Below are 15,802 nucleotides of genomic sequence, written 5' to 3'. Positions count from 1 at the left end.
CACAGTGTAAACACACCACCCGTATTTAGGGCCGACTATATGTACTGAATTGACCCGGCTATCCCCCACAGACCCCCTAATCTGCACTCCCTTGACCCACCTATCCCCCCAGGGGCTGCACTCCGTTGACCGGGCTATCCCCCCAGGGACTGCACTCCCTTGACCCGGCTATCCCCCAGACCCCCAATCTGCACTCCCTTGACCCAGCTATCCCCCCAGACCCCCCAATCTGCACTCCCTTGACCCGCCTATCCCCCAACCAATCAGAATCCAGCATTTTTGACCTCATTTGCATAAAAAGTGCACTCAGTTGAACCCCCCATCCAGACCGTTTATACTACTGACGGTCAGGAACTTGTGTGCACATGGAAGATGCATGAAAAATAATCAAAGTACCATCTTTGTACAAGAGAAAAGAGGAACAAAACACGAAAAAAATACAATTTTTGTTAAGATTTAGCATTATGTTTAAAGTATCTATATATAAAGCGACAATCAATTTTGCTGTTAAGCTATCGATTGTCGGCATCGCCAAGCTTCCAACGACGATTTTTCGATCGTCGGCGACTATCGCTGAATCACTAACGCCGAGCCGGCAATTTTTCAGCCATGTTTCGGCGAACTATCAGTTTAAATAATCGGTTTTTGAAGGATTTTGGTTTCTCTGGCGGCCTCCAGTGAGCTTTCTCATTTTCGAACTCCAGAGAAACGATCTTTTACATGCCAAGGGGGTTGTCATCCTTGACACGGGGCACCATTTTACTTGAGTGTTGAAAATACCAAAATTCCGAAGACAGACTGAAACATATACCAAATAAACATGGAATAAAAGATGTTAGGGGATAATACTAAGTTCTTATAAGTGCTAAAAAGCATGAACAAAGTGTTCGATGAAATCGGACAAGAATTTCTTCAGTTATATTTGATGGTGTGCCGAGGGATGTTGAGGTAGAAGTGCAAGTTGATAATAACAAGATTCGGGAGTGATTTTAGGTGGACGGGGGCTCAAAGGCTTTGGAACACGTACGGTAAAATACGAAGGGGGAAATTTGGAAAATCTTAAGTGTTTTCAAGTATATTTTGTTCATATTTAATGGACTAATCAATATACTTTATATAATATATATATAAAAAGCAAACTGTAATTTATTTTCTGCAAAACGAACCAGAATTAAGAGTTTCTACGAATTCGAGTGTATAAGACGTCATTTTGAATCGCCATTTTGAGCTAATTAACACATTTCAAATTTGAACGACTGAATTTTTCGATTTAAAGTGATTAAATTAGTGTTCTATTGGCATTTTACATAGTTGTACTACGCTCAGTAAGATATTCACTAATCCTTTCTCCTATGTAAACGACATTAAGAAATAATTTTTTAAAAAGATGAATATCCGCCATTTTGAAACGCCATTTTGACTTTTAACTTACAACTGCGCCATCATTCAGTTGTAGAATAGTGAGATGCAGAGGAAAAAATACAAATCTGCAGTGTATGGATATTTTCAAATGTAAAATCTTGAACAAAGCGGAAGATAGATCAATAGACCAAAAAATCAAAGAAAATTCGAGTTAAGTGTTGAAACGACTAAATTTTCTGAGTTAAACTAATAATGTTAGCATTCTATTATTATTTTTATACTTTTATTACACTCAGTGAGGTATTCACACATTATTTCTCCTTTTTGAACGATATTAAGAAAAAATTAGAAAAATTGGATGTCCGCCATTTTGAATCGCCATTTTAACCTCTTTAACGCCATTTTCATGAAGACCAGCATATTTTTTCGGATTCAGTATACTCGAAATAGGTTAAAAAACTATGCTGGACCAAATAATAATTATTTGCCGTTAGAAGTATTTTTTTCTATAAATCGGACAAGACTAAATTCCCAAAAATCCTTTGCGGTGCATAGCAACATGGTGGCTAAAACATAGCAACAACTTACATGAAAAAAATTACAAACAACAATTTTATCAATTACTGCAATCTCCATTCCATAAAACTAGAAGACTTTTTATCTAACGCCATACTTTCGTCACTTTAAAGGTTCGGGAATTTCCGATTTTGTCGGAAACATCCGAAAAGTTCGGAATCTCAATCCCTGTGCTTAGGAAGTGATTTTTTTTGTTTTGTTTTCTTCTTTTTTCTTTCTTTTTCTTGAATGATAGGCAGTACATGTGTAAGTTTATGATAGTACATAACTGCGCTCGCCTCAACGTAACATATTAGCGAAGCGACGCTCGTAACTGCGAGCTCTAACGACCACAGGCACCTGAAGTATGGATAATACCCCCCCCCCTTTTTTGTCAATGAAAAAAAAAATTTAAGAGTGTATAATATCTCAAAAATATAAAATTTCCCCGTTAAACACATCTATACGTCGTTAAATGCAAGCAGATTGTACTTTTTCTTACGTTTAAAGAATGACCCTATTCGGTATAATAAAAATACACTGTATATTCTTTAAACGTGAGAAAAAGTACAATCTGCTTGCATATAACGACATATAGATGTGTTTGACGGGGAAATTTTATATTTTTGAGATATTATACACTCTTACATTTTTTTTTTCATTAACAAAAAAAGGGGGGTATTATCCATACTTCAGGTGCCTGTGCTAACGACAACGCCTGGGCGAAGAGAAAAATCGGACTACTGCACATTCATTCCATAGAATTTTTTCCACAGTAATTTTGACCCACAATGCATCGCTTCGTACACAAACGCTAAAGCCACGTTCTCACGAGTAAAACGAAAAAAGTTAAAAGAAAAATAAACTTGCCTTGATTTAATGAATTTATTTGTTTATTCATATGGAGAAATGGCGTGCAGTTTATTCATGAGATGGCTCCCATGTGATATACAACTAATTAATATTCATAAGATCTTGTATTATTCACTTTTGATCAAGATTACGGTAATGATTACTCGAAACGACTTCAGCGATCGCGATTTTAGATGGGGCGTGGTGTACGGTATATCAAGACAAGAACAAATGCCGCCCGATTTCTGTCGATTCTGAGGTAAAGTTGGCTGTAAAAATTTACGGATATCAATATCATTCAATACGCGAGTTTCGAGATTGTAACTCTCCTACGACAGAGGCGCAAAAAATATCCATTTCAGCATGGAAGTGGGACAGTTTGTTTATGTATACAAACGTGCATAAATAAATGAACGCTGTTTATGGCTTTTAAAATTTATTTAAAGTTATAGAAAGATAAAAGTGTTAAGCAGTGGTGCATTTTATGATTTTATCAAGCTCAACTGTGTATATTTGCAGATCTACCTTCAATTATAGTGTACTTGAAAACTAAATAAACGTCGTGGTCTTTATTAAAAGTAAAAGATTTTCTTGATTGTACAAACATTTTCTAAAAAGTTAGTGGGTTTTTTGAAGTTATAATAAGGAAAAAAATCAACATGTCATTTAGATTGCCGATATGTAATGGTCAGATTTATGTTTACCGTATTTATTAGAGGTCCATATATCTCTTCCCTCGTCTGAAAAGTCTCACATCCACTGAATTTTCTTTTTTGTTCCGATTTTTTTGCTTTAAAAAATGACGCCTTTACTTTAATTCGGTTATTCTCGAGTTGAACAGTGCATTCTGACAATTATGTAGTTACGATAAACCAGTATATCGATGATGCGATATATCCATATATATAAATATCTGTCCCACCTGTTTGTTTACGCGGCAACCAAACTCCCCTCCTCAACGAAAGAGCGCACCAAGGGAGATAATCTCGAAACTTGCGTATTAAACATCACCTTAGGTCCTATTGTACCCATTTCATTCAATTTTAAGGGGGTTCTACCACTTTATTGCGGCTTCACCCCTTCTGTATGGGTATTCTCCAAAAAACGGGGGGCTTCTGGAATTTCCAGTTACCGGACGAGTCCGACCTAAATGAAAACTGCATGGATAAGTATCTGCGCTCGCCCTAACGGTCGCATCGTCAACATATTAGATCTACTACGTTAGCATGCTGGAGTAACATGGCTAACATTGGATGATCGTGATTAGTTAAGCGTCTGACGCTTCTTACTTTTTGACCAACCTTACACTATAAAATTCGCAAGTTTTGTATTTTATATTGTACGGATGCTTGGTCACTTAGTTGGTGGCACGGACACTGTAGTCTAATTGTCTGCATCTGGAATTCCGATCCCGAACAAAATTCATTGGGAGAGATGTATTTCGAGTTATCAAGCCATAAATTTATTTTTCTACTATATATCATATTATTTCATTGTAAAGGTATTCTTTTTTGACAGTGTCATGAATATATGATCATTTTGTAAAGCATTTTACGATAAGAGAAAGAACAATTCTAGGTGAAAGCCATGGACCAATTTTCTAACTGGTATTTAGGCCTACAGATCCCTGCTAAAACTGATCTCATAAGTCATAATACGATTTTTTCAAATTTTTATTTTCCAGGTACATCATCAATAGAAATTCTTTTTTTTTTTGTCTGTCCCCAAGGTGATAAAGCGAAACAGAAGTGCGACTCCAAAACCTCCTCCAACGCTGCCAATGGAGAAATTTTTTTGTATCCGATTAATAAATCGTCCGATTACGGAATATTAAACATTAATGGCGGAGTTTAGGTTAAATACTTCAGTAGGAGAACATCTCCCTGACAGAGTGCTTGCAAAATTATGATAGGTAACACTATTATTACCTTGGAAATCTGTCTCGAAGCGGAGAACACCCCGTTTGTTTATAATTTTTGTTTCTTACCTTGTGTATTTTTATTAAACCGAATAGGGTCATTCTTTAAACGTGAGAAAAAGTAGTGAACAATCTGCTTGCATATAACGACGTATAGATGTGTTTGACGGGGAAATTTTATATTTTTGAGATATTATACACTCTTACATTTTTTTTTCATTAACAAAAAAAAAGGGGGGGGTATTATCCATACTTCAGGTGCGTGTGGTGCCACCCATTGAAAAAACTGTGTATTTATTGCGTACAAAAAGTTCATGCACCGTTTCTCGATTTATTTCCCCATGTTTTTCAAATTGTCATCTCAAAATATTTCTAACTGTGTGCTCCTAGCATACCGGTATTCGTTTGCTGTTTCCATAACAAAACATTCCTTATACATATATCAGTAGTTGTTAAGGGACTCCGACCCTCAGCCAGGAAGGACAACTCTTTAATTTATGATTTAATTCAAAATGCCTTTAAATGAAGCTTGAAAATTAAATCTTTTCATGCAACAATTTTCATTATATGCCTCTCAATGTGCTTCAAGGTTCTTTGAACTTCTCAGAAAGGTCTAATTAAAAGTAGAAATTTTTATCCCGAAAAAAACATTTTTAGATACCAATGTTTATTAACATGATATGAAATTAGAAGTGATTTATGGAGCTTTGCAAAGAACCTTGAAGCACATTGAGAGGCATATAATGAAAATTGTTGCATGAAAATATTTAATTTTCAAGCTAAATTTAAAGACTTTTTGAATTAAATTATAAATTAAAGAGTTGTCCTTCCTGGCTGAGGGTCGGAGTCTCTTAATAGATGATTGAAAATTTCGTCTATTTATACTGCAATTTTTTGTATGCAAGATCCTTCGGTCTAACGTGCTTCGTGCAGATGTCAACAACGACAGTACTTGATAGAAAGTAAGGAATTCATCTAAATTAGCTTTTTGCAAGTTAGGTAAAACATTTGAAAGAATTAGTCCAGAACCAAGCGCAAATTTTTGTTCACAATAAATATAACGTAACAGTTTTTTTTTCAATCTGTGGCACTGAAGCTCTCCGGTCTGTCAATATATTTTCTTGGAGAGCTATAGTTCTCAGCTAATTATTTATCAGTCTCTGTCTGTACCAACAAGAAGTTTCAGAGATTCAGGACTGTTCAGTTGTGCACTAATTTCATATTACGAGTGCTTTATAATAGTTTACAATTCAATTCTTTTCCAGTTACATTAAGACAAACATGAACTCATTACGCATTGTACGATTTTTCTTAATGTGCCTGGTTTCGTCCATTAATAATTAATTTTTATACTATATTACAAACACATACCTATCCAATATTGACTGACGCGAGACATCGCATGGGTCGCCACGTAATTGTTTTCTATAGCATCCTCTATCCAGCTAAGATACATCCCAGATCTAAAAATAAAACATTAAAAAATGTTGGTAACTGCATACTTTTAATAGATTTTCTAAAGGTGTGATTATTAAACATACTAGTTGGATATTTTAATCTTGCAAAAAATGGCTAATCTGTAACAATTCAGTGGACATTTATTGAGGGATATCATACTCCTAAATCAATCAATCAACAGTCAACCAAAATTGATCAATGATCAGCCTATTTATTGTGACTAAGTTTCAAATTCTATGGGAGGTTAGGGTGGTAAAGATAAGAAAAATCTTTACTTGAGTAATAAAACGCAGTACAACACATTCATATTTATCTAGGTAAATACCTTTGTACATATTTATTTTTTATTAGAAAACTCAAATGGTATGGAAGTTCTGAATTAAAAAAAAAAGGGGGAAGGGGTATTATTTGCAATATAGAGTACAAGTATATGAATGACCCAATCTTGTATTTTCTTGGGGATGCGCTGAGAATCAGTTTGAATCGTGTATCCAGTCCAGTTTAAGGTCCATTATTTACTGTATCTAAATTAACTACACATGTATATTGTTCTCAAAAATTCGAACTTTCTCCTCTGAAAAGGGGACAAGAGATATATAGACTGGCTAGCAGAAGAGAAGGGACTAGCAATCCTTGCATCGTTCTTGAAAGGGGAGGGGGGGGCAAGAGGGAAAAAATCAACTTACTGCAAAAAACTTGATATGCAAAAGAACAAAGGAAGGAGATTCCAACTTCTTTCAGCACCATTTCTTTTCATATACTTCTATATTTATTACCATTATTTTTTCACTATGCTACAACCAAAAAATAAGGGGGGCAACCAGCCTTTCAATGAAAATTTTCAACAGTAAAAATTACATCTGAAATTTTTTTAAAAAGGGGGGGGGGGGGGCTTGCTACGTGCCTGAAGAGACATGCAAATGTATGACTTCTCCCACTAAAATAAAATTCTGCTATTTGTAATGTTTTGAAGATTCATATTTTTCGCTGAAATGTCCACATTTGTATACTATAAAACACCAACACGCCCAATTAAGCCGTTAACACTTCTGAAACTATAGCCCATAATAATTATTGATATAGATATCTAAGTTCTTATTACACAAAGAGACATCATTTAAATAAGTTCCACTGAAAAGATGAATCAACCCTCAACCTCTCCGAATAATGTGGGTCATGTGCCCACATTTCAAAGTGCTGAAATCTCGAAAGAGCATACTAGTACCTGAGACAGGATGTCATGGCGTCCTCCCAAGTCATCGGAACTGACCCCACCATGAAGCAATAACCCTCGTAGAAAAAAGATCCTGTTTTAAAAAAAATCAAAATGGGACTTATTATTATTATGAGAAACTGTTGAAAGTTTTTATAACCACATGATATTGAAAGACATTTATTTTTCTTGGTTGATTAAAGCCCTACACGGTCTGACTTGTAAGATCTGATTTCAGATGTGATTTCACATCTGACTCCAGTGTTTCATTTACATGGCATAGGCGTCGGAACCGGGGGGGGGGCTCACTTTTTTTCCAAATATATACTTAGTATAGACATTGAACATATCTTCGTATGTTTAGCCCCCCCCCCCCCACTTTCCACAGATACGTCTTAGTATAGGTTAAAAATGGAGAAGGTGGTGATTTTGGAAAAAAAATTTTGGTACTGAAGTTCGCTCCCCCCCCCCCCCCCCCCCCCATCCACCCACGAAATAGGATTTTAGTGTTTGGGAAATGGACATCTCCTTTTTTTTTTTTTTTTTTGCTTGTCAGGTTTTTATGAAGGTACAAAATCTTTTTTTTTACACTAAGCCCCCCCCCCCCCTTTCAATTTGCTTCCGACGCCAATGCATGGTATGATTTGTCAGACATGAAATTCATTGATATTTCCCTCCAATTTTTTTTTTTTTTTTTACATTTCACAATGGAGGGGGATGATAGTTTAATAGCCATTTGTGTTTTAATGATAGCTGCTGCTTATCATTTAAACAATATTTTAAACAAAGTTTGTTCTGTAGTTAATTTCAGTTCTTCTGTCTTCTTTCCAGCCATTTTGAATGGAGAGGAAGCAATAGAAAATGTCCTCCCTGGATTTCCCCCATATTTTAATTGCAATAAATGAGATTAATTGATACTGAATTATCTGGAGAAGATGTGCGGGAAAAATCCACGTTAGTTGTTCTTTATATACTATAGATCAACCTCTCTGACCTTGTCAATGATTGGTTAAAACCATCTGACTTGCCAGACGGAATAGAGCATGTCTCTATTCCATCTGACTCCATCTGACTTCATTGCCTGACGTCACGGCGTCAGGCAGTATAAGGATTGATATTTCCAAGATCCGAAAAAGTGCGACCATATCTAAAGAGCTAGATTTTGTGCAAGCTGATTTACATTGGAATTCTTTACCTGCATTTTAAAAGAAACAGTTTTCAGAAAAAAGAAAGATATTACTGATGCGAAATACTGCAGTGTTTACTTCCTTTAATCTTTTTGCATGGAACAGTTTATTCCATATGATTTGTCGTTTCAACATGTCCGTCTATCTCTATACTACTGGATCAGTCCATTTGTATTCTACGAAAGGGGTGAATCGCTCCTTTCGCGCCAAATGTCACTAGTAAGCTATCTTCGCGCCTTTTCCTTGGATTGTTCTATTGTATGAATGGGTGTGATAACTTCCATGGAATTAAAGAAAGTTTGTTCTTTTGAACTTCCTTCTAATGCTTCAGAAATTCTATCTACAAGTTTTATACCATTCTTTAAAGCAACATATCGTATACTTCAGTATACATGGTATATGGACATGTAACACTAAAGAAAGGATGTTTCTAATTTGTTTACCGATCCCGCGGTTGGTTTATTCCATAAATGGACGAGTCCAATAATAATAAACAACGCAGTTCAAGCCATCGTCTCCAGATGCATGATCTATTTAGTCAGCCCCCGGGCTGACTAGTTACGTTAGGATGAAACTGCAAGTGCGCTTGCGTTAATCGGAATTCTGGGAAAAAAAGATTTGCACAAATTCCCCAACCAGAGGGCGTGCTTCTTCACGCACACTCACGATCTCGATCTATTTATAGACTGCATTGTTCTTCGTCGTTCTCGAAGAAAATTTATGACGACTGTTCAGCTTTTAGATAGGATATTTTAGTCTCTAATCATACTATGAAAATATTTCATTGCTTCTAATAGAAGATAAGTACATTTATCATGTTTATTCCCTCAATCGCCATTGCAAGCCGAAGATTTAAATTGTTTACTCCTTTGGATGCCTGATGCAAAACTCCCTCGATCAATATTCAATACCTTGCATAAGACATGTACAGGTCGGAATTCACACAACAATCCACTTGCCACAAAGGTCCCAAAATAGTGAAAAAAGAACGATCAATTTTTTTCACTCTAATGATAGGCCTAAAAGTTATGAAAACATCAGAAGACCACTGTAAGACAGTATGGTGATGGACGTGCAAGTCCGCTTGTGCACGTGAACCGCGCCCACATTTGAGAACATTGACCACAGTGGAAATGCGATAGCTGAGAGATAGACAGGGTCAACATCCGCCAACCCCCCTATGAAAGGAGGGGGGGGGGGGAGATGGATTCCAGTATTTTAATCTATAGTTTTGCTATGATGGTAGACGTACATCATCAAAGACATTTTATGTATACGTACTGCATGTATAAACATATTTTGAATTGTTTTCTGTGGCGTTCATTACATTTTGGGAAGCAATTCTTTTCTAAAATATTGAATTGTTTTCTGTGGCGTTCATTACATTTTGGGAAGCAATTCTTTTCTAAAATGGATGCTCAAACTTAGAAATTGAGTTAAATATACATGCAGTATGCCCCCCCCCCCTTCCACATCATGCATTGCCTCGAAATGCACAACTGAAAACTGTTATCTAATAATATTTAAAAACAATCTAACACAAAGTCTACCTTCCTTTTATTCATCACAATCTATATCATTTTAATAGAATTTAACGTGATCTTTATTTGCCATGGTGGCTTTTAATTGTTCATTTACCGGTATGAGATGAACTTTCTCTGATGTCTGAGCCGAAGAGAATTTATATAATTATTGGAGATCATTGTAATGATCACGATGCAGACTAACTAAAATTTATTCTATGCTTTATTATTTATTATGTACAGCATTATGTTAAAATAATTAACTTTCTTACAATGGCATTTTTTACATTTAAGGAACACAACATGATGTATAGATCAAATCATTTATATAATTATTGGAGATCATTGTAATGATCACGATGCAGACTAACTAAAATTTATTCTATGCTTTATTATTTATTATGTACAGCATTATGTTACAAAAAATTAACTTTCTTATAATGGCATTTTTTACATTTAAGGAACACAACATGATGTATAGATCAAATCATAAACCATTACAAAACAAGAGAGAAACTCTCTGTATTCCAGTGGCTGACCCTCAGCTTTTTTAAAAAAGCTAACCTTGTATATGTCTTTGTTCAGATGCACACGATAAATAAGAAAGTAGTGAATAATCTTGGATATTTCTTTCTACAAAGCCTAACTATTGAATTTTACTTATTTCATTCTCAATATATCATGTATTATATGATAGTGTCATCCCCCTCCCCTTTTAAGAAAAAAAAAAATAATGAACACACGTACATTACTACTGTTTACTTCAGAGGAGAAAATACACTCCAACAAAATGTGTTTTTAATTATATCCATCTTTTAACGACGTTCGATCCTGATATTTAAAGTCTTAAACTTTTTTTGCCAAGTATATTTTTAGTTTCTATATACATAGCTTAATTAAAATTCAAATCAAAAAATGGGGGTAAATGCGCTTCTTTTGGCGCTACAGTACATTTAATATGACCTTATTGCACTGAAATTTGTGTCATAGTTAAAAATTAAATTTTTGACGTTTTCCCTCCAATATTTTTATCCAATTAAAGCATGAAACAAAATGAACTCTTAGTTTGTTTTAAAAAAGACACTTAAAAATTGTGACTCAGAAAAAGTTTCAAATTCCTTCGCATAATCAATTATTTCACCTTTCTGCACTAATAAACAGTGATTTTTCTAGCATTGAAAATTTAATTAACAAGAAAATTATTTTAAAGTCTTAAACTTTTTCTGATTTGAAGCAAATAGGTCAAATTAATCTTGAATATTTAGAAAACAACATCAAAAATGGAGATATATGATGTAAATTTTCAGATATTGCTAAAAAAGTGTCAATTTTACGTTAAAATTGGCTCATTTTTTCCCGGATTTTCAGAATATATTTACTATATTTGTCACACTTTGTTGATAGAATTCATAAGAAATAATTGAATAGATATTTCAGAACCAGTATAACACATTTCACTGCAAAGAACAGCTTTGTGTGCAACCAGGATGGAAAAATAGGAATCGAAAATTAACAGTACTTTTATAGTTCAAAATGGAAAAACTGATCATTTGCGTCTAAAAAACCTTCCGCCACAAAATATAGTCCCTAGCTTAATTCTACTTGAATGGTATTTAATCGCGGTTTTTTCATTGAATATATTTAAATTTGCTCTGTAGAATTCAGATTTAATGCAAGAACTTATAAATGATGCTGAATTTTATAAATAAAGGACCTGACCAAAATACTCTCAAAATCTCAGGATCGAACGTCCTTAAAATGTCCACAATGCGTGATCTGATAACAGATTTTATAATAGGTGTTACAATGTACCTTGAAATCAAATTAGATCCAACGGCAGATCACTCCACTTGCAGACCCCCCCCCCTTTCAACTACAAAGTTCTTTAGCATGCAGTGTACAGATGATTCTTCTACAAGTTCAGTAAAATCAAGATTTCAATTACATAAGGTTCTCAATATATCAAGTTAGGATATTCTTTAAACCCACAAAGTATTACTCAAAAGGGTCATCACTCTTCATGCAGATAAATTGATTTCGTCAGGCAAGCTTTTTAAAAAGTGTTACTTGTATCTGTCTTATGATTTATCGTGTAAATAGGGCGTAACATTATAACATAGGAACCCCACCTACCCTAGGACCCGCAAGAATGCACATCGTAGTATAGAAATGAATTTTGTTGCAATAATGTGCAAAGTTTTGCAAGGTAAAAAAAGAGCTCGTATGGTTTGTTTTTCAACTTAAAAGAAATTAAATTTCTTTGCAGTGGAATAGTTAATGTCGGTTTTGACTTATAAATTATATAATAAAGTTCGGAAAATAAATCGAACAATGTAAACATATTTTGTAGTCAGGTTTCGTTTTCGGAAAAAAAAACTTTTTATTATAAAATCTGCACGAAAACTTAACTAGGAAATTAACATAAGAAGTGTTCTTTGGAGGTATCTAATGACGAAAGTTTACTGCATTTTAAGCGTTTTATGTCCCTAGAGCTTTAAAACAGCGACATTCATTGTCAAATGAGCCCGCCAAGAAAGACCGAACAGGTAAGCTACATGGCAAATTAACGTTACAAAATACCTGAACAGAATATGTTCACATGAGCTTTAAATGACAATCGTGCACAATCGAATTAAACGGTGTTTAGGACACCTTCTGATGTTCAGTTAATTCCGGTAATCCAAAACAGTCACAGAGATGCACCTCAAATTTAACATGACAAAGATCATTCCATGTACAGCGAAGCACATCCTGAAAAAAGTTCTACGTACCGTGACAAACGTGGAATTGCATTTTATTTTAATTACTATTCTATACACATAGAGCATCCTTTGTCAAACATGAAATCCGGCAAAACAGAGGCAAACGAGAGTGTATGGATACCCACCTACCCAACCCCCCAGAATTATACGGAAATTTACCTTGGACTCCCGTAGGAAACACAGACTCCTCTAAAAACAATTAGGATTCATGTATTTCAAGATTATTATTTTTTAAATATTATTTTTGATATTTTGTTATTAAAAAAATCTTAGTCTGACATGTGGACCCCAACACCCCAAAAAAGTCTTAAACTGCCCCTGCAAATGGGGGCCAGTTGAAATATACAATATGTTCTGTTTATAGTCATGTACATATAGTCGGCAAAAAGAGTTAGATATATACCACTTGGACACTTGATCTCAATGTCACCCATTTTGCCTTCATTGCTGTGGCCAAGGACTTCTTTTGTTCCAATCTAAAAAAAATCAAGAGCATATATACATCAAAATAATGATCCAAACTAAAGGAAAGAAACAAAAGCCATTTAAATTATTTTTTCGGGAGGATGGAGAAAAATAGGAGGGGGGGTCCATCTTAGTACAAAAATTCCAGACCAGTTAGTATTTGTTGAAAAGCAAAAAAAAAAAAACAACAACAACAACAACAACAAAACTCAAAGGTCAAATGGTCATATTTCTTTATCAATATCTAAAGGGAAGCCTTTTTTACAAAGATTACATAATTATGTGAATTGTGTGAGCTCTAGCACTAAACTTTCAAAAGTTTTGGCCATCCTCAACCAACCGTATCCTCAACCAATCAAAAGTTATGGGCAAGGTTAAAGTTTTGTGGACAGACAGACAGAGACAGACGGACGGACAGGGCAAAAATATATACCCCCTAATCTTTATTACGGGGGCATAAAAAGTATGTACTCTCCGAAACATTTAATTAAAACCTATTGGGGGTCGTTGACCTACTACTTCGTACTAACATTATGACTTTTCATACTAACTCAACTTTTTACTTGGTTTAGAATTTTAAGAATTCATATATAAACTTAAAAGACCAACAATGGATCAAATAACAGGGAAATAGTCTGTGAATCTAACGTTATCTAGATATCGATATGTGTGAAATAAAATCTTCGAATGAAAAAAAAATGAACGTTGAAACTACACTCGATTTGAATAACTTGATTTTCATCCAAATAAATAATTATAGATACTTGTATTAATGTGATGCATTTGCAACATTATATGTTTTATATAATACTTTTTGCAGGTCAACCATTTCTGGGTATTGCATTTCGAATTATACACGTTTTTTTTTAATACATTTAACCTTAACTTAAATAAAGGTAAACGTGTTGTGTTACGAGGGTGGCGATAACCTGGAATGTATGAAGAGCCTTGCGCGATGACTGCTCATCCGATCAGCTGTCGACACACCCAATACATTGTGATAATATCAGAGGCACATACCATGACCATAACCCAATAAACATTTATCATTGAACACAAAGTATTCTTTAAAAGTTCTCTCAGCACCTTTGTATATTCTATGACCATTAAGCCACCATTTTTTTTTTTTGGGGGGGGGGGGGAACAACATAAAAGTAAAGTTTTATAACCCCCCCCCCCCCCCCCCAAAAAAAAAAGTGTGAGAAGTTACTAAAAACTCAAACTTTTTCGCACAATGGGAAATTCTTAATTTTTTACTGCTAAGCTTTATGATCTTGTGACTGCATTACTCAATACATTGTAGGTGCATAGTATGGTCGCCATGCATTCAACTGTTTGTTCTATACTCAAAGACCGATTCAACCATTGTGGCAACGCACTTTGAAAAATATTATGACTTTGAAAAAAATTTTCAAAGTGCGTTAAAACTGGGACAAAATCAACGCACTTTGAAAAAATTTTTCAAAGTGCGTTAAATTTGGGACACACTCAACGCACTTTGAAAAATTTTTTGAAGTGCGTTCAGAGTGTACGTAAACATTTTTTGCCTGTGAGGCATTTTACGCACTTTGAAAAATATCTATAAAACAAAAAAGTTTAGACATAGATTTTAGTAATTGAGAGAATCAATCTGTAATAATTATATAAATCTTTTGAAAAAAATTTTCAAAGTGCATAATTTTTCAAAGTGCGTTGTAACAAACCATTCTCTAGAACAAGGAAGTTTGTCACGCCTCACTGGAACCAAACCCCAAAAGTAAACGGGACTTTCTACGAGCGGTCAAATTATTTACTCTTATATAGGAATGTTTTTAGAAAGAAAATAAGGAAAATGCATTCTGTTCAAAAATCTACCACTCAGAAGCAAGATTCATTTGTTTTGATTAATTTAAAGTTAAATGGTATATTCAAAGCAAAACAACAGAACAGATTTGTAAAGGTTTACACCGTTATTTAGATGCCAGTGCTAAAAGCTTCAATTGATTTCTAACATATGTCACACTTAAAAAAAGAAGGCAATATCAATATATAGAATCTTGTCATTGTATTTGAGCTTTGTGATATAAACTGAATACGACGGTTATACATTACCACGCCCTATATATCAATACCGTCATAAAGTGAAAATAAAGGAAATTTGTTTTAAATGAAATACTGACCTGCAAAAGTAAAAGGAAAAGTAAAAAGTCCCGCGGGCGATCCATTTTACTCCCCCCTCGATGTCCGCAGGATGAAGTGTAGTGGATTGCTTCCCGCCCTAATTACAATATCCAAGTTTATGCTTGGGTACATGTAACTGCGCATTGGGTTTAGGACATATGACAAGGGTAAGGTTTCATGTTTAAAAAGCTAGAAAGGCTCATTCAGCAGAACTATGCAAAGTGTCATTTTAATGCAATATCGATAAAATCATCATGGCGCTGGATCGATTTACGCAATCATTTTTTTCATAAAAAATCTAAAGGTAACCATTGTATTCACTCTTATATGTGCAACTAACATGTACA

General features: G+C 34.6%; 1 protein-coding gene across 1 annotated transcript; it reads right to left on the bottom strand.

The window, feature by feature from the left end:
- Positions 1 to 6,058: 6,058 nt before the first annotated feature.
- LOC134272819 (lithostathine-like) lies at positions 6,059 to 15,572 on the bottom strand (the record flags this gene model as incomplete). Its single annotated transcript, XM_062754985.1, has 4 exons — positions 15,455 to 15,572; positions 13,234 to 13,306; positions 7,371 to 7,452; positions 6,059 to 6,150 (listed from the first exon to the last, which is right to left on the bottom strand). Coding segments are annotated over exons 1-4 (292 nt in total), but the record flags the coding sequence as incomplete, so codon positions are not given.
- Between the last annotated feature and the right edge of the window lie 230 nt (positions 15,573 to 15,802).

Source organism: Saccostrea cucullata, unplaced genomic scaffold, assembly GCF_032062105.1.
Source record: "Saccostrea cucullata isolate Sc308-1 unplaced genomic scaffold, CSIRO_AGI_Scuc_v1 ctg7994, whole genome shotgun sequence".
Classification (NCBI taxonomy): domain Eukaryota; kingdom Metazoa; phylum Mollusca; class Bivalvia; order Ostreida; family Ostreidae; genus Saccostrea; species Saccostrea cuccullata.
This window is presented reverse-complemented; position numbering and strand designations above follow the sequence as displayed.